The sequence below is a fragment of the Alosa sapidissima genome, chromosome 14 (genome assembly GCF_018492685.1).
Source record: "Alosa sapidissima isolate fAloSap1 chromosome 14, fAloSap1.pri, whole genome shotgun sequence".
In the NCBI taxonomy this organism is placed as follows: domain Eukaryota; kingdom Metazoa; phylum Chordata; class Actinopteri; order Clupeiformes; family Clupeidae; genus Alosa; species Alosa sapidissima.
Genome location: NC_055970.1, coordinates 14,134,400 through 14,158,483, shown reverse-complemented (window position 1 = coordinate 14,158,483; position 24,084 = coordinate 14,134,400). Strand labels below are relative to the sequence as shown.

Genomic DNA, 24,084 nt, shown 5'->3' with positions numbered 1-24,084 from the left:
TGCTGTTTTTACAGTCGAGTGTCAGTTCTAGACAGGTGGTAAGTGCTAGGATCAGCAAGACTAGTTGTACGTAGTGCTATGAGAGGAGAGGTTCTCTGAAGAGCTGAGTCTTCAGGAGTTTTTTGAAGATGGAGAGGGATGACCCTGCCCTTGTAGGAACTGGCAGTGTGTTCCACCAATAAGGAACAACAGATGAGAAAAGTTTGGATTGGCCTAAGCGTAGCGGTGGCAGAGCTAGATGTCGTTTGTCTGAGGAGCGCAGCGGTCTAGAGGTAGCGTATATCTGTATGAGGGCATTCAAGTAGGTGGGAGCAGAACCGGAGACTACTTTGTAGGCAAGGTAGAGCCTTGAATTTGATGCGGGCCGCCATAGGTAGCCAGTGTAGCTGGATGTGCAGTGGGGTAACATGTGCCCTTTTGGGTTGATTGTAGACCAGGTGCGCCGCCGCGTCCTGAATCATCTTAAGGGGTTTCACTATACAGGCTGGGAGACCTGTCAGGAGGGCGTTGCAGTATTCAAGTCGTGAGATGACTATTGCCAGGAGTTGGGTAGCATCTTGAGTCAAGTAAGTCCTGATTTTCCGTATGTCGTAGAGTGCGAACGGCATGAATGGGCGACCGAGGCAGTATGATCAGAGAATGTTAGTTAGTTGTCGAGCACGACTCCTACATTTCTTGCAGCCCTGGTAGGTAAAACAGACAGGGAGTCAAATTTGATGTTGATGTCATGATGTATGGTAGGTTTAGCTGGGAGGACAAGCAGTTCAGTTTTTGAGAGGTTAAGCTGGAGGTGGTGTGCTTTCATCCATGTAGCTATGTCTGAGAGGCAATCCGAGATCCGTGCTGAAACCAAGGGGGCATCAGGTGGAAAGGACAGATAGAGCTGTGTGTTGTCTGCATAGCAGTGGTATGAGAAGCCATGCGAACGGATAATCTGTCCCAAGGAGGGGGTGTAGATAGCAAAGAGAAGGGGGCCCAGCACTGAACCCCGGGGGACCACTGTGGTGAGATAGTGAGGTGCAGCCAGCTGTCCAAGCCATGATACGTTAAACGAGCGTCCTGTGAGGTACAGTAGGATTCAAACCAGGAGAGAGCAGAGCCGGAGATTCCCATGTTAGAGAGAAGGATGCGGTGATTTAACCGTGTCAAAGGCAGCTGATAAGTCAAACAGAATGAGTACTGATGACCGAGCGCTCACCCTGGCTTCCTTTAAGGCTTTTGTTACAGACAGCGTTTCGTTAGAGTGGCCGCTTTTGAGCCCAGACTGATTTGGATCCAGGATAGATAGATAGATGAGATAGATAGATACTTTATTGATCCCCAAGGGGAAATTCAAGGTCTCAGTAGCATACAGACATCACACACAACAGGCACTTACAGCAGAAAGGGTAAATATAAGTATATACATATAGCAAAACTCCACTGTACAATAGAGACAGTAGAAGGTAAGAAAAAATAACAAAACTAAATACTAAATATACTATATAAATTAAATAAAAATCCACAGTGTGCTTGAGGATGATCAAGCATGAGACGCTTGCAGTGACAGGGCCGGGACTGGCCTGTAGTTCTAAATAATATGGACAAATAAGAGAGTAATGTATAATGTAGACAAGGTAATATAAAAACTATGTCAGTGCAAGAATAGGTTGAGGTAATAGGGTTACAGCCATTCAGTATTGTAGTAGACGCCATTGGTCATGTGTGCTAATATAGCATGAAAAACAGTGTAGCAGTAAAACAGTAGTAAAACATTGGGCTGTGGACAGTGGTAAAACAGTAGAAAAACAGTAGTGGGCAGTCAGTACTCAAACATGGAGAGGGTGGAAAGGCAGACAGACTATGCAGAGAAGTCTATCTCTCCTCTTTCCTTTAGTGAAGCATTGAACAGTTCAATGGCCCTGGTGACAAATGCCTTCCTCAGACTTTCAGTTGTGCATGGCAGTGAGTGAAGTCTCCAGCTGATCAAGCTTTTTGCTTTATAATAGTGCTGTGGAGTGGATGACATTCATTGTCCAAGATGTTGATCAGTTTGCTCAGGGTCCTTTATCTGATATTGAAGTGATGCACTCCAGTGCGGCTCCCACGACAGAGCCAGCTTTCCTTACCAGCCTGTCTAGTCGCCCAGCATCCTTCTTCTGTGTGCTTCCTCCCCAGCATACCACAGCATAGAAGAGGACGCTGGCAACAACAGACTGGTAAAACATCCACATTGACCCCATCAATGGAGACTGGTAGCAGAGTGGGCTTAGACCTGCGGAAGTCCACCACCATCTCCTTGGTCTTCGAAGTGTTGAGTTGGAGGTGGTTGAGTTTGCACCACTGCACAAAGTTCTCCACCAGGCTTCTGTATTCATCCTCCTGCCCATCCCTGACACGCCCCACAATTGCAGTATCATCAGCACAGTTCCCTGTGGAGCTCCGGTGCTACTAATCACAGTGTCTGAGAGACAGTTCTTCAATCTAACAAACTGTGGCTGCTCGGTCAGGAAATCTGTAATCCAGGATACCAGGTGAGCGTCCACACCCATCTGCAAGAGCTTGTCTCCCAGCCTGAGGGGTTGGATGGTGTTAAAAGCACTTGAGAAATCAAAGAACATGATTCTCACAGCACTTTTATCCTTGTCTAGGTGAGAATGTGTCCTGTGTAGGAGATAAGTGATGGCATCATCAACACCCACTTTTTCCGGGTATGCAAACTGTAGCGGGTCGAGTGCCTGGCGTACTTGGGGTCTGAGTATGCACAAGACCAGTCGCTCCATTGTCTTCATCACGTGTGATGTTAGAGCAACAGGCCTGTAGTCATTAAGCTCACTTGGGTGTGGCTTCTTAGGGACGGGGGTAAGACATGATGTCTTCCACAGTGTTGGGACTCGTCTGAGACGGAGACTCAGGTTGAAGATGTGCTTCAGTGACTCTCCCAGTTCAGCAGCACAGGCCCTGAGCAGCCTTGGACACAGTCTGTCAGGCCCGGCTGCCTTCAGAGGGTGAAGTGTCTACCTGATAACTGACTTGACCAGCCGTGATGATGAGGGGGAGGAGGAGGAGGGGTGCTTCTGAGCGGGTTGTCGTGTGGCTAGAGACTGATGGCTGTTGACTGAAGCCATTGTTGCTGCACTGCTCGTGGTCACCATGTGGGGGAGGGGTGCGATAGCCTGATCTGCAGTGATGATGGAGGGGGGAGGGGAGGGGAGGGGGAGTGCATCTGGGGTCTATGTGTCTGATGGCTGTTGACTGAAGTCGTTGTCACCTCGTTGTTCGTGGTCGCCATGTGTGGGAGGAGTGCAATATCCAGTGATGGTGGGGGTGTTGCACTGGTAATGAGGTGGTGTGGGGGTGGGGGCTGGGGGATGACCACCTCCTTGATGTCCCTGTCAAGGCTGCCAGGGTCGTGGACACCTCAACAGGCACAGGCAAGGAGGCATCAGACGGGGCAGGGCGTGGGTGATGGGGGCTCAGATCGTTGGATGCAGAGCTGGAGAGACTGGGAGGTGGGGGTAGGGCAGGCACGCAAACAAGAGCAGTGTCTGGAGCTGGTGCAGGGCAATCAAACCTGTTGTAAAAGTGGTTCAACTGGTTCACCCTGTCCAGGTCTCCCTCCACAGAGCTGCTGCTCTTCTTAAGGCCAGTGATGGACTTCATACTGTCCCACACCTCCTTCATGTTGTTCTCCTGCAACTTCTGTTCCATCTTCCTTCTGTAGTCCTCCTTAGCCTCTTTAAGCTTATTCTTGAGTTCCCCCTGTAATCGCCTCAGCTCTGCCATGTCCCCCTCTTTAAACGCCATCTTTTTCCTATTGAGAAGGGTCTTGACATTACTGGTTATCCAAGGCTTGTTATTTGGATAGCAGCGTACAGTCCTTGTGGAAACAAAAATGTCCATACAGAAGTTCAGATAGTCAGTAGTGCAATGTGTGACCTCTCCATTCTGTAACACTCTCCAGTCAGCAGTCTGACTGGAGAGTGTTACAGTATTACAGTACAGTGTTACAGTATCAGAGCCTCATCCGCTTCTGGTGTCTACTTCCTGAAGGTGCAAGTGGCAATTGGTAGCCTCTGAACTTTTGGCCTGTACATTGGCTGAAGATGAATGAGGTTGTGGTCCGACTTCCCCAGTGGGGGAAGGGGGGTGGCACTGTGTTTTTCCTAGTTGGGCAGTCAACAAACTGGTAGAAGTTTGTGAGGGTGGAATCCAGTGTAATGTGGTTGAAGTCACCAGAGATCGCAAAGAAGGCATCACTGTGTTGAGTTTGGAGCCTTGCGACTGTAGAGTGAATGACGTCACACGCTGTGTCCGGGAGGGCTTGTGGCAGAACATAAACACAGACAATGGCGTGCGAGAACTCCCTCGGCATGTAGTATGGTCGTAGACTGACCGCTAGTAGCTCCACATCCTTACAGCATACAGTCTCCTTCACTGTAACATGTCCGGGATTGCACCATCTGTTGTTTATGTATAGCACCAGTCCACCTCCCTTCTTTTTGCCAGAAAGTTTATAGTCTCTTTCCAAACGAGCTACACTGAAGCCGGGCAGCTCAACGTTCGCCGGAGGGATATGGCTTGTTAGCCACGTCTCCGTAAAGCATAACAAACTACAATCCCTGTACAACTTCTGATTTCTTACCAGGGCAGCCAGTTTGTCAGTCTTGTTGGCCAGTGAGTTCACGTTTCCCATAACCATTGAAGGAACTGAGGGCTTGTATCGCCACTTCTTCTCCAGACGCCTCGTCCTCACTTTAACTCCCGCTCTGCACCCCCAAAAGCACCACAGTTCCTCTGGGATGTTTACGTGAACACTATCAGCATTCCGTCGTAGTGCAAGCAGCTGATCCCTTGTGTACGCAAGTTTGCTGCCGCTGGAGCATTGTAATAGATCCATATCCATAGGATAGAATAAAAAGTAAAGTAAAAAGTAAACAAAAGACGGTAAAAAAACACAAAGACACAGAGCTACCTCGACATGCTGCCACTCTGGAGGTTGAGAGTGCCGGACTGGAGGTTGTTCTGTGAAAGGAAGTCAGAGACCTGTTTGGAGACTGCTCGTTCAATAACTTTAGATAGGAAAGGCAGGAGGTCTGTTTCACTGATGTCTGTGTGTGTGTGTGTGTGTGTGTGTGTGTGTGTATGTAGGTGCGCATGTTGCTCCCGAGGTGTGTTTCACTGATGTCTGTGTGTGTGTATGTGTGTGTAGGTGCGTGTGTTGCTCCCGAGGTGTGTTTCACTGATGTCTGTGTGTGTGTGTGTGTGTGGGTGGGTGCGTGTGTGTGTGGGTGCGCGTGTTCCTCCCCAGGTGTGTTTAACTGATGTCTGTGTGGGTGCGCGTGTGTGTGTGTGTGTGTGTGTGTGTGTGTGTGTGTGGGTGGGTGGGTGCGCGTGTTCCTCCCGAGGTGTGTTTAACTGATGTCTGTGTGTGTGTGTGTGTGTGTGTGTGTGTGTGTGTGTGTAGGTGCGCGTGTTGCTCCCGAGGTGTGTTTCACTGAGGTGAACCAGGCTGGAGATCAGTATGGAAACTGTGGCAAAGACTTGCAGGGAAAATACAGGAAGTGCAGTCACAGGTGAGGGCGCACGCACACACGCACACACACACACACACACACACACACACACGCACACGCATATACACACATGCACGCACACGCACACGCCAGAGTTTCCGCTTGGAAATGGTGCCGATCAAAGTGATCAGGTTTCGTTTTCCGGACATTTTGATGATATGCCGGTCAAATATCCTATTATCGCTTCCTAATTAGTCAAGTTGATGAAAACTGGAGACAGGCTATGTAGCTTAAAGAATGACATAATCAGGCTCTATAGAATGCAACATGTTAATTAAACATTAACTAGTGTCAATTCAAAGATCTAGCCAGTATCTATGCTGTTTTCATGGACAGCAAAAATCCGCTTTGTTTGTTGTTTTAAATTGGCTATGTTGTTCGTTGCTGCTACCCACGCTATCTCCAGTGGTTCAACAGTTTCACTTGCGCAGATGTGCACACACATTGAATGAGCGCTCACACCACTACCCCCTAATGCTATGCCTCTTTATTTGATAACAAATTGATTTATTTCCTATTCTGGAAAATGTTTAGTTTCTTTTTCTTTCGGTCTGCAGTTCAATGATAACATTTGATTGTGCCGCAAATTATCCACGGACCAGCAATCTCCTTGTCGAGGAGGCCCTAACCCTGCTGATCATAGACAGAGAAAGCATGCTCTGGCAACAGAACACAGTTGCATATCCAGTGTAGCTATGGGTCTGTCTACACGAAAAATGACAAGTGTCTTAGTGCGGCCGCACCCTCCACACCTCCACTTCCAACGTTACTGATTCCAACAGATACGCCTGACACTTCGGCTTTTTCTCTGGTGGTGGTGGAGCTGACCAGACATCTGAGGCTTCAGGCATTACCGATTTACCATAATCCATCGCGTCTGGCCTCTGAAAAATCTTTTAAGGCTAGTCTGCCTGGGCCAGGCCTGGCCATGTTTGAACCGTCTCACTCATTCCTTCGTCGTTTAATGGATGTTTTAAGCGTGCGCTTCCTATTTGAAATTCAGCATATGCGTGTTGTTTAATAACTTTCGGTAGAGCCTGTACCTTTAAAACATAGCCAACGCACGTATTCTTGCTTTAGTATAGGCCTACATTTTAGGCGGACGTTTTGTCCAATTACCGGACAACGGAAACCCTGGCACACACACACACACGCACACACACACACACGCACACAGACTGTACTGTATGTGTGTGTGTGTGTACTGTACTGTATGTCGATTGCCATCTTTGCGAGTCAGTGTCAGTTTGGAAAAAAGTGTCTGCTAGATATCTGTAAACTTTAACTTTAGTGTGTGTGTGTGTGTGTGTGTGTGTGTTGCTGCAGAGACGCCATGTGCGGTAAGATCCAGTGTGTGTCCGGTGCGGAGCGTCCGGTGAGCAGGAACGCCGTGGTCATCCCCACTACGGTGCTGAGCGGGCCGCACCGCGTCACCTGTAAGGGAACACACGTGTACCAGACCGCAGAGACCAGTGACACCAGCGAGGACACACTGGACCCTGGCCTTGTCATGACCGGCACCAGATGTGGAGAAAACGGGGTGAGAGAGAGAGAGAGAGAGATTTCTATATTTCTATTTTCTGGCTAATAATATTATAGTAATGAATTCTCTCAAAATCACAAGTTATAATATTCAGGGAATGCATTCTTCTTCATTTGGAGAGAAAATTAGAGACCTTGATTTTGTAAATATTGTAAATAACTCAGATATATTGATAGCACTTGAAACATGGGCTAAAAAAGGACAGGAAAACTATTCTTTACTTAACTACAGAGATATACTGTACATATACCCTCTATTAAACACCCCAATATTAAATGTGGCAGGAACTCAGGTGGAATTATAGTTTGGGTCAAAGAGTCACTTTAACAACATATTCACATTGTAAGAAAAGGACCATCATATATATGGCTTAAACTCTCCAAAGAGCTTACATGCTCCAGCCAAGACACTTACTTATTTGCCTTGTACATTCCTTCGTATGAGTCACCATATTACTCTGAAGATACATTTGATATCTTAAAAAAAGGTATCACTGAATTTCAACCCATTGGGAAAATACTACTAATGGGAGATTTAAATGCACGGACAGGAAATTACCTTTATTATGTTGACCCATCTGGCCTAAAATATATTACAACACTCCAACAAGTCAATTGGAGACAAAGGCATACTTTTGACTATACTCAATAAACATGACAAGGAACTTCTACAACTTTGTAAAACCCTGGGTCTGTACCTTGTCAATGGCAGAACAAGGGGTGACTCTCTGGGCAAATTCACTTACTCCTCATCCCTGGGCAGCAGTGTGGTGGATTATGTTATAACAGACCTAGACCCAAATCAAATAAATTATTTCATGGTGATGCCTCAGCTGCCTTTATCGGACCATAGTCACATCACCATTAGTCTTAAAAAGAACCCGTCTTGAACACCAACAATCTACATCAGCCCTACACCCACTCCCCGTAAAATACATATGGAACGATGACAATCTGGAACAATTTAAAACACAATTAAACTGCATCCAAATAGAAAACATGATCCAAATTCGAAAATGATAAAGAAAACATCAACTTAGCTACTGAAAGATTAACAACATTTTTTTCTACAGTGGCCAAAAGATCTTTAAAGAAAGTAAAATATACTACTAAAAAATAAATAATATGAATACAAACAAATGGTTTGATAAAGACTGCCGAACATTGCGATAGGAACTGAGAATATGTTCAAATAAAAAACACAGAGACCCAATAAATCAAGAGATTAGATCACAATATCATAACACCCTTCAGAAATACAAATCCCTACTAAGACACAAAAAAACTAATCATGTAAAGACCCAACTAAAACAAATTGAAGATGCATTAGATCAAAACACCTTTTGGGTAGCCTAGAAATCTAGACGCGCCCCTAGCGGCTAGGGCTAGTCTAGCAACTCTCCGTTGGCTTGTGAGCTCCAGAAATTGAAACTTAATCAGGACATTGAAATAGTGTATAGAGTCGTTTGGTGGGCTTAACATGATAACATGAAACAATGATTGATGGCAGAGTTGCAACGGTTTGGCTTGAATTCCCTGCTACTTGAAAACAAATATCCTATTGCGTCCTATTGTGTGCAGAGGGAATTTGAAAGACAACTGATTATCCCCCCCCTCGGACTGCGAACGGTGAGTGCCCAGACCCTACATTTTAATGTGGGTCTGGCTCGCCAGGCTACCTTTTGGGATCACTGGAATAACTTTAACAAAACTAAAAAAGACAATTCCATCCTCCTTGTGGATGGCAGAAAATGGACAGAACATTTAAAAAAAATGTATGAAAAAAATAAATCATGAACAAAAAAACTTAAAATATAAATTGAAAAAACTTAAGGATAAATGAAATCAATTAGACTCTACAATAACCATGCACGAATTAAAAACAAAAAATCATGCGGCAGTGATGGAATCTACAATGAAATGTTGAAACACAGCACAACTAAATTAAGAGAGGCAATCTTGAAATTATTCAATATGATTCTTTCTTTGGGCCACTTTGCAGATCATTGGAAAGTGAGCCACATTACTCCAATTCATAAAAAAGGCGACAAATTTAATCCAAATAATTACAGAGGTATATCACAAGGCAGCAACCCTGGAAAACTTTTTTGTGGAATTCTAAACAATAGATTAACAAACTTCATTAAAAATAATAATATCCTAAATTCATCCCAGATTGGCTTCTCAGAAAACAATAGAACGACGGATCATATATATACACTTCAAACAATAATTGACGAACATGTAAATAAAATTAAAAAAGGTAAATTATTTGGCTGCTTCATAGATTTCAGCAAAGCGTTTGATTCAATTTGGCACGAGGGACTAATGTTAAAATGAATTAATAGTGGAATTGGGGGGAAAACTTATAATATCATAAAAGACATAGCAATAACAAATGCTGTGTAAAAATAAATAATAAAGTAACAGATTTTTTTAACCAGACCAAAGGAGTCAGACAAGGTTTCTGTCTTAGTCCGACTTTATTTAACCTTTATATAAATGATTTGGCCACCAACATAGAAAAAACTTCTTCCCCAGGGCTTAACCTCCTGGGTAGAGAGATAAAATGTCTACTCTTTGCAGATGACCTGCTCGTACTATCGCCATCGGCAGAGGGACTACAAGAAAGCCTTGATATAATGAACGAATATAGCACAACTTGGGCCCTACCAATCAATCATGAAAAATAAAAAATTATGATCTTCCAAAAAAAACAATCAACATCTAACGATTACCATTTCACAATTGGCAAACAATCAATAGAACAAGTGAAACATTATTGTTATCTAGGATTAATAATCTCATATACCGGACAATTTGACAAAGCTATCATAGATTTAACAGAAAAGGCAAGAAAAACATATTACATTTTAAGGAAATCATTAATTAAATACAATCCCCCCGTTAAAAATATGGTTAAAAATGTTGGATTCTGTAATTAAACCAATCCTATTATACGGGAGTGAGATTTGGGGCACCAAATACAAAGACAATTTGGAAACATGGGACAAAAGCCAGCCTGAAATTTTTCATTTAGAGTTCTGTAAAAATATATTAGGAGTGAACAAAAGTTGCTCGAATATGGGTTGTAGAGTTGAATTAGGAAGATTCCCTCTCCTTCTCAATATCCACAAAAGAGCGGCAAAATTCTGGCATCACCTACAACACAGTGAACCATGCAGATACCACCATACTGCTGCCCAGCTGAGGGATGGAAACCCAGAGAAGAATCCCCTAAATTACCTAATTGAAAAACATGGCCTAAACAAAATCGACTCAACCATTGCTTCAAAATTAAAACAATTAGAAAAAAACTCGAAAGAAAATTACATTAATAATTGGAGGGATAAAATTAAACAAATAAGTAGACTCAATGTATTTAAATTAATAAAATCTGATTACAAATTGGCACCATGTTTAACTCAAATTCAAAATTATAAACATAGAAAGCTATTGACAAGGCTCAGCGACCATAGCCTCGCTATAGAAAAGGGGCGACAGAGGCACTTTGTACAATGTATATTCATGCCAATAAAGCTTATTGAATTGAATTTAATTTAATTGAGAGGGAGAGAGAGAAAGGGAGGGAGAAAAAGAGAGAGAGAGGGAGAGAGAGAGGATGAGAGATTGAGAGGGAGAGAGAGAAAGGGAGAGTGAGAGGGAGAAAGAGAGAGGGAAAGAGAGAGGATGAGAGATTGAGAGGGAGAGAGAGAGGGGATGAGAGAGAGAGATGGGGAGAAAGGGAGAGAGAGAGAGGATGAAAGAGAGAGGGAGAAAGATAGAGAGAGGGAGAGAGAGAGTTTATTTTGATTGTAATAGTTGAGCATGTACCACAATTATGAAAAAAAATCTAATTGTCCCAATTTTCAAAGACAGAGATACATTTGATCTATAATTACCATAGACGGAGATACAGTCAATCCAAATCATTACAGTGGTATTACCATAGACAAAGGGAAGCTGTTCTATTGATCATTACAGTGGTATTACCATAGACAAAGGGAATAATAACAGAAGGATGTGGGAGGGAGAAGGATTTGTGCAGTAGCTGTCAGATTGATTTCATGGCAAAGCACAGAACCACCGACCACATACATTACACACTTATACATAAATATGTTCACAACAAAAACAAAAGAAAACAATTTGGTTGTTTCATTTTTCCAAGATTTTCAATTCAATTTGGCATTGTGGTCTTTTACTAAAACAGATTCAAAATGGTATTGGAGGGAACATTTATGACATCATCAAAGATATATGTGACAACATATGAAAACGATTAAGGTTTTGGACCTCCGTAATAATTTCATGTCACCGTTTGCTTACAACTGGAGTCGTAGGCAGAGTGGTAGGCTAGCCTACCAGAGTTAGGATGCACAGACATTTTAAAATCAAATATCTACCGAGAGATACCGACCACTAGTGTAGCAGTGGGTTTTTACAATAGGAAGCAAAAAGACAACAAATTATCTTTTTTGATTAGATCCTCATGGTTGTGGACTGGAGGATGGTGATGGTTAACAGCTGTGAAGTGTTTTATTCTCAATAAAGCCTGTGGTGTAGAGATGGTGTAGAGATGGTGTAGAGGGCCTATGGTGTAGCCTAATGCGGTGGTTCTCAAATAGGGGTACGCGTACCCCAGGGGGTACGTGAAGGCACTCCAGGGGGTACGTGAGATTTTAACCCTTAGGACCCGATTGACGCAAAGTGTGTCAAAAAACACACCCTTTCTTCTCTTACATTGCTCCGCAACTGTTCATCGCAGCAAGATGAAACCTTTATTGCGTGACAGAGCAGAAGTGGGGCTTTCCAACGAGACAAAGCACTTGTCTGTACGTTAAAGTATGAAAATAAAAATCATGAAATTAAACCATTAAACCATGTTACTTCTCTGCGTTCACCTGCGCACCCATTACTCTCGTTTGAATTACTCACGAACCCGTGAACGCATAGATATGGCAAGCATATCAGATGAAAGAGGAGACACAGGGCTATCCATTGATAGCAAGTACATCCTTCTGGGTTATAAAACAGACGAAGTGACAGCAAAATAATAACTTCATATAGCTCGACTTACCTCACGTTTTTGTCTGTTTTTGTAGCAAAGCATGTTTATAATCCAACGCTATTGTATGTTTCTCTATGGCAAAGAATGTTCATAATCCGGTTTTTAGATCCTACCAAATTCCTGCATGGCATCCAATTCAAGGCTCATATTGCATCCCATTTTTTTCAGCAAAGAAACACCTTTTTTTGCCTTTACTTTGTTCATGGCAATGTAGTAAAAAGTTGTAGAAAATCATGAGTGCAGATAGGCACACACAGGCTATAACACGTAAACTCGGGTCAAGTTAGGTCAGATCAGTTTTTGTCACAGATATGGAGCGCAGAAAGGTCATTAAATATACTAAATAAAAAAATGGTATTTATTTCTGTAAGGCACACACCACATATGTCTGTAAATTGCTCAGCCCCATAGAATTCCTTCACCATGGCAATGATATTTCCAGATTCAGGACAGTCTGCCCTACACACACATGAAATGCATGAAGAGCTAGGAGCTTGCTGTGGTGAGATACATATCAAAATATAAGAATTTTTATAATACGCTTTTTATATTTTAATTCTTTAAAAATCAAATTAAAATCAATGCTAGTACTAATACATGAAATGATGGCAGATCTGGATAACCTAGATTCTGCTGGAAAAAAAAACAATATATAATATGTGTGTGTGGCACTTACAATGATCAGAATAAATCCTTATAAATAAAGGTAGTGAAAATGCCCTAAAAACAGCTTAGGGTTAAAAGGTAGATCCATGCCAAAATACTTTAAAAACAATTATTTAATAAATATGTCAGGAAACCCGCCATCACCTGTCAATCACTGTCAAAACTTAAACGATGGAGTCGTGGTTGAAGTTTATGGATGGAGTCATGGTTCCAAAGTTTAATAAATTAGACACTGATGTCACAGCGCTCTGTTTTAAGTCTTTTTTCTCAACTAAAAATGCTTTGCGCTGATTAGGGGGTACTTAGCTGAAAAAATATTTCACAGGGGGTACATCACTGAAAAAAGTTTGAGAACCACTGGCCTAATGTGTACGGACACGTCGGCTAAATACATACATATCATATAACTATCTACAGTCATCCACAAACGAACGGCCAGAGATCAATTACCAGAGAGCTATTAAGGAAAAAAGTGCAACGTTTAAACGGCAGGAATATATTGTACCTGAACAGTTTGTTCCAATTTGTCTCGTGAAATTCGTGCTCATCAATCTCATGTCATTCCAATCTTCTGCCCCTCTGTTTCAAGTGAACATGAGTGTCGTTTGATGATATAATCAGAAGAATTATATAATTAAAACAGAATAGGCTAAATGTCCTGTGCAGGTCTGTAGGCTAGCTCCTGTCTCATATGGCAAAATAAACTGATTTGATTGATTATGAGTTGTGTTGTGATCACATACAACTGAACTTAACACAGCAACCTCAAACACCACTGTTGAACCTAATACTTCAGGCATGTAAGAAATAAGCAGTTTATGAACTACTAGTTTATGAGCCAGCAACATCGCACAACAAATTTCACAATCAAACTAATTCAACTGTTTCCAAAAAAATAAAGCTAATTATGAATTACAGAATACAAACAAAGACGATTGCTAATATCTTACAGCATTGGTTCTCAAAGTGGGGTCCGGAGCACATTTTCAGGGGGTCCCTGACAAAGTGTGCTACAAAATATAAAATTGTCTTATACTGTATGGCGAAAAATGCTACAGTATCAGTATTTGCCGAATTGATCTGTACATCAATACGTCAAAACACTTTATTATTAATTAACCACCAAAAAAATGAAAGTTATGTGAAGCAAACACTATGTGTTCAACACAATAGGCCTACATTTGACAAAGAAACAACAATCCTTTAAAAAAAATCCCACATACTGTCAAAGTTTGCTGACATGACTATTGTGGTATTAGCACTCTATGTTTTTAAAAACACATATAACATAAGCATCTAACAGAAAAAAGGCTATACACCTACATAATTAACTTCATGTTAGTCATGCCTTTATGTGTTGCGATTATGAGGGGTCCTTGGAGAATTTTCCACTCCATGAGGGGTCCCCGGCCCACACAAGTTTGAGAACCCCTGTCTTACAGAATAATTTAACATTCCGTGGCCATAGAGATGGGAAGAAACAGACGAAGCTGGCTCGGCTCACATCCACTTCTATTTGTTGTGTTTGTTTATGTGTTTGTTTGTTTTGCGTGATGTGACACTGATGCACATGCTCATGTCTCTTTCTGTCTTCCTTCTGTCCCTGTTGATCTCTCTCCCTCTCTCTCTTCCTCTCATCTCTCTACCTCTTCACTTTGTATCTCTCTATTTCTCCTCCTCTCATCTCTCTCTTCCTCTCTCTATTTCTCCTCTCATCTCTCTCTCTCTCTCTCTCTCTCTCTCTCTCTCTCTCTCTGTAGATCTGTTTCTCAGGAGAGTGTCGAAATGCATCCTTCCTGAGAGCAGATGAGTGCAATGCTAACTGCCACGGGCATGGGGTAAACACACACACACACACACACACACACACACATGTACATACACACACACATACAAACACCACACACACACACACACACACACACACACACACACACACACATGTACATACACACACACATTCTGTTCTGTGTGTGTGTGTTAGGTGTGTAATAAAATGAATCATTGCCACTGTGACTCAGGATGCCCTCCCCCCCATTGTGTTCCGTGTGTGTGTGTGTGTGTGTGTGTGTGTGTGTGTGTGTGTGTGTGTGTGTGTTAGGTGTGTAATAACAGGCATCACTGCCACTGTGACTCAGGGTGGGCCCCCCCGTACTGTTCTGCTCCGGGGGAGGGGGGGAGTGTGGACAGCGGCCCCATCGCCCCACACGGTGAGTCACAGTCCATCATCACTTAATAATGTGTGTGTGTGTGTGTGTGTACACGGTGAGTCACAGCCCATCATCACTTAATAATGTGTGTGTGTGTGTGTGTGTGTGTGTGTGTGTGTGTGTGTGTGTGTGTGTGTGTGTGTACACGGTGAGTCACAGCCCATCATCACTTAATAATGTGTGTGTGTCTGTGTGTGTGTGTGTGTACACGGTGAGTCACAGCCCATCATCACTTAATAATGTGTGTGTGTGTGTGTGTGTGTGTGTGTGTGTGTGTGTACACGGTGAGTCACAGCCCATCATCACTTAATAATGTGTGTGTGTGTGTGTACACGGTGAGTCACAGCCCATCATCACTTAATAATGTGTGTGTGTGTGTGTGTGTGTGTGTGTGTATACAGGTGTTTATGTGTTAACATGCTGTGTGTAGCCTCAGGCTCTGATTGGCTGATCAGCGACCTCTGACCTCTGATCCCAGGCACTCTACATCCTGTGGTGTTGCTCCTCCTCCTGAGTGGGCTCATGGGATTGGCTGCAGTGGGCGTCTGGTGGTGCTGCAAACACAAACCCCGCCTCCTGAAGACTCCCACCCCTCCAGCGGCTTCAACCGATCAGCGGTGAGAAGACTGATTATGTGCACACACACACACGCGCACGCACAAACGCACACACACACACAAAAGCACACACACACACACACACACACACACACACACAGGATAGGGTCGAGGGTAGTCAGTTCATAGCAATGTTAACCTTTCAGTCTCACACTAGAAAAGGCTGTTATCAACTCAATACACACAACCACACAATCACACAACCAGTTCATAGCGAGGCTCCAAACACTCACAGCAGGCCACTGTAGGAACAAGAAAACGTTTACTCTGAAATCTAGGCCCCATCCAAACAAGAACCAAAGGCTTCCATTCCATTGCCAGAAAATACCTCGTCCACACAAAAACTCTAAAATGACCGTTTCCAAAAATCTCCATTATAGAACCCGTTTTCGAAGTGCGTTTCAGACACCTAACATGTTGTATGGACAAAACGATACGAAACATTTACATTTTCAGAAAAATAAAAATGTTGTCGTGTCCATGTGGATGGCACCCTAAATCATGCATGGACACACTAAACAGAATTGCAATGTGTTAATGTGTGTGTGTGTGTGTGTGTGTGTGTGCTTAGCTCCTCGGTATCGAACTCTAAAAGTGAAGCCAGTGGTCATGCCAACCCAACATTCCAACTCAGGAATCCTGAAGCCCAAAACACACCAACGGTAAGTCTCACACACACACACACACACACACACACACACTCTTAATGTCAGTCTTTCATCCTGTGTGTATGACAGATCCCCTCTGGCATCACTATTCTCAGGAAGTGACATCACATTACAAACAGGAAGTGACATCACATGATTACAAACAGGAAGCAATAGACCTCTGAAGTTCGCCTACAAAAAAGCAGCCATCTTTGACATCCGGTATCTGGCGATTTTTCCTATGGGAAAATAACATGGGGATTTTGAATTATCGCATCTTTTAAACTCTCGCGGGGATGAAAAAGTCTGAAATGCAGACGTTTTCCTGAACACGCTTTTGTCCTCTGCCTTCGAGTGGATACTGTGATCTCCGCTACGTGAAGGCGGCACACTTAGATTTTTGCAACCCCAGAGCTAACTTGATGCAACTTGCCATAGGTAGTTAGCTTCAATTAACAACCGGATCTCCTTATATGGGCAAAGATGGCCGTTTTGGTTCTTTTTTGTAGGCGAACTTCAGAGGTCTATGTGATGTGTGTTTGACCTCTGACCCCTGTTCTTTAGGCTAGTGTCCGTCCAAGCCACACCCCCTGTTCACGGAATGCTGTTGTCAGGCCAACCACGAAGCCTCCCCCAATCCCTGCCCCTGCTTATGCCCGGAACACACACACGATGAAGAACACACACACACACTCTACACACACATCACACACTGGACCAGACGCCGATACAACATACACACCAAAAATACACACCACAACACCCAGTCTACCAGGCCACATACACACAGCACACAACACACACCCTACACAGACGCTTCAACTCCCCGACACACACACACCACACACACAGCCCCCACACTCACACACCACCCCCGCTGCACACACACACACCCGACCGGACCCCCCCGCCCGGCCGCCACCCTTCTGCCTGGTCAGAGCCAATCAGAAGAGAGAGGTGAGAGCCAATCAGAAGAGAGGTGAGAGCCACATACTCATGGGCTGATGGGTGAACTGAAGACCTCATAGCTTCATATGATAGAGACTGAGGGCCAGATGTAACGCTTTTCCGCCCACTTCAGGCGTATTTGTTTTGCAACGTGCGTGTAAAAAAATTGCGAGGTATGTACAAACAGGCCGCACTGAGGGAGCTGAGAATGTCCAATTGCACTTTTCAGTCTCATGCATATGCATTCATGGGAGGGTCAGGGGAAAGTGGGAGTTTTGTGTAAAGAGATGGGAGGAGAAGCATAAATTTCACTTTCACGTTAAACTTTCCTACTTGCTAGATTTGACCAATATTCCATAGCCTACATGCACAAGTAGTTTGAGTAGAACTACTGATCTTCATTATCTCCCTGCTTGTTGACATCATGTATTATTTTTATTACCTGTATTATTTCATGATCGCTAAACGTTTGATTACTTTTAATGTTGACATCAGTTAATTTAATGTGATTGAAGTATGTTGTTAAGTTGTTAACCTTCGTAAATTGCGGTAGGGGGCGGAGAAAGGCACTGTTTACCTGATGAAATCCAGGTTTGATAAATACGACGTTAATATAAATGTCATAGTGTGCGGTTTCTGCGGTTGGCCATGGCGCTGATAATGCTACGTTTGCAAATGTACGTATATCTGGCCCTGAGGACTTAACTCTATGTGTGTGTGTGTGTGTGTGTGTGTGTCTCAATACAGCCTCACATGATAGAGACTGAGGACTTACCTCTCTGTGTGTGTGTATGTGTGTGTGTGTGTGTGTGTGTGTGTTTTACTCCAGCAGAGTGGACTACAAGCGAAATCAAAGCCCCTTCAGGCCCAGAAAAGCGAGCTGGTGCCACCTAGTGGCTTTGACTCCCCTCTGCTGCCCAGAGAGCCAGCCGGTGCAAGGTGTCAACCCTCACGTTAATATTTTCCCTTGAAATATCCCGTATTTTAATGCTCTCATAACATTAGCTCGACCACTGGACCTGTCCGTCTCTGTACTGTTGTCCTGTTGCTTTGCTTGCTTTGCTTGCTTGAAGGCGACCTTAGATTGAGATGAACCTATTTAAGATAACAGCATGCTTGTTGGCAGAGCACAATTTAAAGCCAATATGTACACACAGTCACGTTAGACCTAGCTTCTCTGCTCCTTTAATTAGTGCAGCAGTTTTGTCGTCTGAATTCCTGCTGTCAGCAGAGGGATAGCAACAGAAAGACGAATGTTGAAATTTTCCCGTATTTTGGGTGAGAAACCCGTGAAATCTCCATTATTTTGACAGCTATGCAGCCGACTGCTCAGGGCTGCAGATGTCGGTCTGCTGGGTGTCCCTGTGTGGGGTGTACTAACAGAGTTTATGTGTTCTAATGTGTTCTGTGTTCTATTGTGTTAGAGAGTGTATGTGTTCTAATGTATTCTGTGTTCTAAAGTGTTCTGTGTTCTAATGTGTAATGTGTTCTAATGTGTTCTGTGTTCTAATGTGTTAGAGAGTTTATGTGTTCTAATGTGTTATGTGTTGTAATTAGGGCTGTCAAAATAACTGATTAATTTCGATTAATTAATTTGAGAAAAAATAACTGATTAAAAAAATAGTGCAGATTAATCGATTCCGTATGACCTTTGACCCCGAGCCGTTCTAGTCAGTAACCATTAGACTGTAAAATGAAGGAGAGAGAAGAAAATGTGCTGCCTAGATCATTGATTGGAACATTTACTTTTAAAAAATGTCCTGATGGTGTTAAAAATATAGTGTTGATTAAAATAAAGTCCTCTGCAATGTCTGCAGCAAGGAATTTGCATATCACTGGAGTTCTATGCAAAGAAATAGTGTTGACATTGAGGGGAGTGTTAATTTATTTTCATTGTGTCCCCTAGGTTATATCTGTGGCCTGAAATGCCTTGTAATGAAAACTTCTTCCCGAAGCATATTAGGTCATATCATAGATTATTATGGCCATTATTTGAACAGTGAAAATAATAATAAAAGAGTTTTTGAACTTTAAAGGAACCATATGTAAGATTGTGGCCAAAACTGGTGCTGCAATCACTTTCAAATTACCGTAGAGCGGTGTATCCCCTCCCCCTCCCCCTCCCCCCCCGACTTAAGTGGAGGGTGGCGCATCAGGCCAAAACACAACATGACATGACAAAACACAACATCAACATCAGTTGAGGGCTGCAACTTCACTTTTTAAATGACAATATCCTGGCCGGACTACTGTTGTCAGTGATATAAGTATTTGAAATGAACAAGACTTCTTAATGTCTAGTGACATATCAGGGCTATTTTATGATTAATTGAAATACATTTCTTATATACGGTTCCTTTAATGTCACTAATGCTGATTATTCAATGATTCGATTTGAATTTAAATATTTCAAATACTGTCACAGCAAAAATTATATATGCGATTAATTTAGATTAATTAATCACAGATTGTGTAATTAATTTGATTCAATTTTTTAATTGATTGACAGCCCTAGTTCTAATGTGTCATGTGTTCTGTGTTCTAATGTGTTATGTGTTCTAATGTGTTCTGTGCTCTAATGTGTTAGAGAGTTTATGTGTTCTAATGTGTTATGTGTTCTAATGTGTTACAGGACCCAGAAAGATGTAACAAAGCAGAGCTGAGCAACAGTCTTGCCAAGCTGAGGAACACGTGTGTGTGTGTGTGCAGAGGAACACAAGCATGTGTGTGTGTGTGTGTGTGCGGAGGAACATGCGCTGTGTGTGTGTGTGTGTACAGAGGAATACAAGCATGTGTGTGTGTGTGTACAGAGGAACACACGCTGTGTGTGTGTGTGCATGTGTGTTTTGCCGGACAGATTAAATAAATTTTAGAATGTTTGATTAGAACAATTGTGAATGAGTTTATGTATGCGTTGTGCGTGTGTGTGAGGAGTGTGTGTGTATGTATGTGGTGTGCATGTGTGTGTGGGGAAGCCTTGGTTTACAGCAGCTTAGCATACAATGCGACTCGACTCTGATGACACAACATGACTGCTGCTTTAGCAAAAGTCCATTACACTAGGCGTGTTCGTCTTCATGCAGATCTGTGCAGATCTGACTTGATGTGATGCATGCTGGGTTGAACACATTGGAGCTCTTCATTGTGTTCAACCCAGCATGCATCACATCAAGTCAGATCTGCACAGATCTGCATGAAGACGAACATGCCTAATGCAGTACGATTGGTTCTGAAACAGGAAGTCCATGACACTGCAGTACGATTGGTTCTGAAACAGGAAGTCCATGACACTGCAATACGATTGGTTCTGAAACAGGAAGTCCATGACACTGCAGTACGATTGGTTCTGAAACAGGAAGTCCATGACCAATGATGCCAGTAACGCGTTAGTCTATTTTGACCACTTTTTTCGGTAACGAGTAATCTAACACGCTACTATTTACAAACCAGTAATCAGATTAAAGTTACTTATCTAAGTTACTGTGCGTTACTATTTTTGTCATTTTCCTTAGTAAAAAGATATATTCTTTGCTTTCTTCTTGTCTTGAGGATTAATGTCATGTAGGCTATGCTCACGTTTTCAGCATGAGGACAATTCACGTGTAAAACCACACAGCGACACAAACGTAAACAACAATGGAGGGAGGAGAGAGATGCACATTTTATCAGTCATTATTTTGAGTTTGTGTCAGCTAAACATGACAACATTAAGGTACATTGTACATTCTGTGCTGGCGACAAAGTGCTGTCTAGCTAGACATCCCAAGTCTCCCGAAGTTTTGGGACTCACCCACATATTGATAGCGGCTTCCTGACGCCCGCAAATTACATAAAATCTCCCGGAACCTAGAGCGAACCAGAGCACTCAAACCAGACCGGACTTCAAATCGTGTGTGCATGAGTTTAACGCGCACACAGAGGAGAGGAGTGGTGCATTTGTGCCTGAAGCGCATCCAAGACAGAGAGCATCCTGGTCTGTTTTGCTAAATCAACCAATCAGTTTTCAGTGTAAGTGTGCTTATATCTCTTTTCTCCCGAACTTAATTAATCAGTTCAGTCAGTGTATCTAGGAACAGGAGCGTCATGGCAGCGTCAGTGCCCCTCAAAAAGGAAGATTTAAGACCCATTTTACATCAGACTACACAAAAGTGTACCCAATTGTCTCATAAGATAAACATAATGATAGTCTTGCACACTGCACTGTAACAGCGACTTTAGCATTGCTCACGGCGGGTTAAATGATTGCAAAAGACTTGTTGAGGTGAGTTTAACAAGTGTAATTTCATTTGCATATTACTCAGGCCTATACTAAATGGCTAGTTGCCAAAAGGCTACATGAAAAAAAATCTACAAAATCAAACAAAACAATTTCTATCAATAGGCCTTCCTTATTTGGTGTACTGACTAGACATTATAGAACAAACATCTGAATTTCAGTATTTAAGTAGGTTAGGTTGGGATGTCTGCTATACATTGTTGACATTACTGTTAAAATGCACTTCCAGTATAGTGAGTATTGGCAAAACCGGTTATCATTTTTATGTTGAGGCGGTGGGGGTGTTGTCGGCAGCTGCTGAAAGTAACTAATAAAGTAACTTGTAATCTAACTTAGTTACTTTTAAAATCAAGTAATCAGTAAAGTAACTAAGTTACTTTTTAAAGGAGTACCGGTAATCAGTAATCAGATTACTTTTTCAAGGTAACTGTGGCAACACTGTCCATGACACTGCAATACGATTGGATCTCTAGCAGGAAGAGGGCTCTTGATCTGTGAGGAGATGACACACACACACACACGCATCCTCTCTCCACTTGCAAGTCTCTCCTCTGCTTCAGCTGTCACTCAGGGACAAATCCAGCTTCAGCTGACCACACCCCTCCCTGGGGGAACTCAAACAGGAAATACAGCTCAAACAGGAAATAAAAGTGTTGTACTGAGTGTCACTCCCCGATGTGAGTCACGCATGCTCAGATTGATAGGTTTTACGGCATAACGCCAAGGGATCCGACTGAAATCCATAAAATAATTCACTTTTCTGTTTCAAAAACGTTTTAGATATCTAAGATTGTTTGATTGCTAACGTTAGCAAACGCCATTCAAGTGACAGCCTTTATTGTGCTTGATTGCTTACTTGCCAGCAGTGAACAAACTTCGTTATGTAGGTCAATTTTTATTGATATTACAGAAGTCTCTCGCTAGCAGGCTACTTCAGCCTCCAATCTAGAACTGACATTAGAGATCATGCCGTGAAAATGTGATGCCTTAGGCTAAATAATACATTACTGCTGTGTAGGCCAATGTCATTATTCTGTGGCTAACAGCACAGGTAGTCACAAAGTAGCAAAGTGACGCATGCGCGACTCACATCCGGTAGCGACTCACAATCGGGGAGTGACACTGAGTACTTCTTACCCACCTGTGATCAGTAGTTTATAAATGCACCTGTGGTCGATGAGTCATCATATAGCCACCTGTGGTCGATCGGTCGTTATGAACCCATCTGTGTTCGATCAGTCCTGATTGCGCTGCATGGCCACAATATGGGCAGCTGTGGCCTACTGGTTAGGGCTTCGGGCTTGAAACCGAAAGGTTTGCCACTTGCCGGTTCGATCCCAGACCAGTAGGAAAAATGTGGGCGGGGGAAGTGGTTGAGTACTGCTCTCCCATGCCCACATTCACAGCTGAAGGGCCCTTGAGCAAGGCACCCAACCCCTCACTGCTCCCTGAGAACCACTTTTACAAGGCAGCTCACTGCTCCGGGTTAGTGTGTGCTTCACCTCACTGTAGGCAGGGATGGATTACTGCACGGGCCTACCAGGCCCAGGGGGCCCTGAAGCCCAAGCCTTTGCATGAAATCATTGCCTCAATATCAACAAATCAGGATGTAGGCTATGAATCTGATTGGATTTAGTATTGCCCATCCCCAAAATGCACCAGAATACAGGAAATCACATCAAACAAATTAAAAAAATTCTGGGGGAGGGACCCCCAACCCCACCCCCCTCCCACATATATGACAATAAGTGGGGGGCCCTTAATACATCTGGGCCCAGGGGTCCAAAAGTTCATAATCCGCCCATGACTGTAGGCAGCTCACTACTCCGGGTTAGTGTGTGCTTCACCTCACTGTGAGCTCTGTGTGTTTCACATATTCATGGATGGGATAAATGCAGAGACCAAATTCCTTTTATACGCAAGTACACTTGGCCTATAAACCTGATTTACATTTACGATTTACAGATGATGCCATTTCACTACTTGCTTTACACCCAAATAAGCCCTGAAGTACAGTGCTATGCTGCCACCTGGTGGCCGTGAAATATTTAATGTAGCCCATTAGATAGATAGATGGATAGATACTTTATTGATCCCCAAAGGGAAATTCAAGGTCTCAGTAGCATACAGACATCACACACAACATGCACAACACACAGCAGAAAGGGTAAATATAAGTATATACATATAACAAAACTCCACTGTACAATAGAGACAGTAGAAGATAAGAAAAACTAAATACTAAATATACTATATAAATTAAATCCACAGTGTGCTTGAGGATGATCAAGCATAAGACGCTTGCAGTGACAGGGCCGGGACTGGCCTGTAGTTCTGTGTGCATGATAAGGTGCTCAAGAGAGTGAGTGTCATGGTGAAGGTGCAAAAAGTAGTCCAACAGTGCAAAAATAAGGTCTAGAGACCAGCATAAATAATATGGACAAATAAGAGTAATGTATAATGTAGACAAGGTAATATAAAAACTATGTCAGTGCAAGAATAGGTTAAGGTAATAGGGTTACAGCCATTCAGTATTGTAGCAGAAGCCATTG

At 42.9% G+C, this 24,084-nt stretch overlaps 1 protein-coding gene and 1 long non-coding RNA gene across 3 annotated transcripts in view; both read left to right on the top strand.

Moving 5' to 3' along the window:
- adam19b (ADAM metallopeptidase domain 19b) overlaps nucleotides 1-17,088 on the top strand; it is a gene marked incomplete at its 3' end in the record, with an annotated part of 42,209 nt that extends 25,121 nt beyond the window's left edge. The window contains exons 15-21 of the mRNA XM_042062565.1: nucleotides 5,447-5,555; nucleotides 6,882-7,095; nucleotides 14,595-14,672; nucleotides 14,936-15,044; nucleotides 15,523-15,661; nucleotides 16,233-16,323; nucleotides 16,873-17,088. Of these exons, the coding sequence (XP_041918499.1) occupies nucleotides 5,447-5,555; nucleotides 6,882-7,095; nucleotides 14,595-14,672; nucleotides 14,936-15,044; nucleotides 15,523-15,661; nucleotides 16,233-16,323; nucleotides 16,873-17,088 (956 nt within the window). The remainder of the gene's footprint in view (nucleotides 1-5,446; nucleotides 5,556-6,881; nucleotides 7,096-14,594; nucleotides 14,673-14,935; nucleotides 15,045-15,522; nucleotides 15,662-16,232; nucleotides 16,324-16,872) is intronic.
- Nucleotides 17,089-17,134: 46 nt separating this feature from the next.
- LOC121681809 lies at nucleotides 17,135-20,390 on the top strand. 2 transcript variants are annotated; one of them, XR_006022299.1, is made up of 3 exons: nucleotides 17,135-17,265; nucleotides 18,086-18,195; nucleotides 19,889-20,390. It is a non-coding gene; the product is annotated as an uncharacterized LOC121681809 (long non-coding RNA). The 2 variants fall into 2 exon arrangements; XR_006022298.1 differs by having other exon boundaries at nucleotides 17,149-17,287.
- The last annotated feature ends 3,694 nt before the right edge of the window (nucleotides 20,391-24,084 follow it).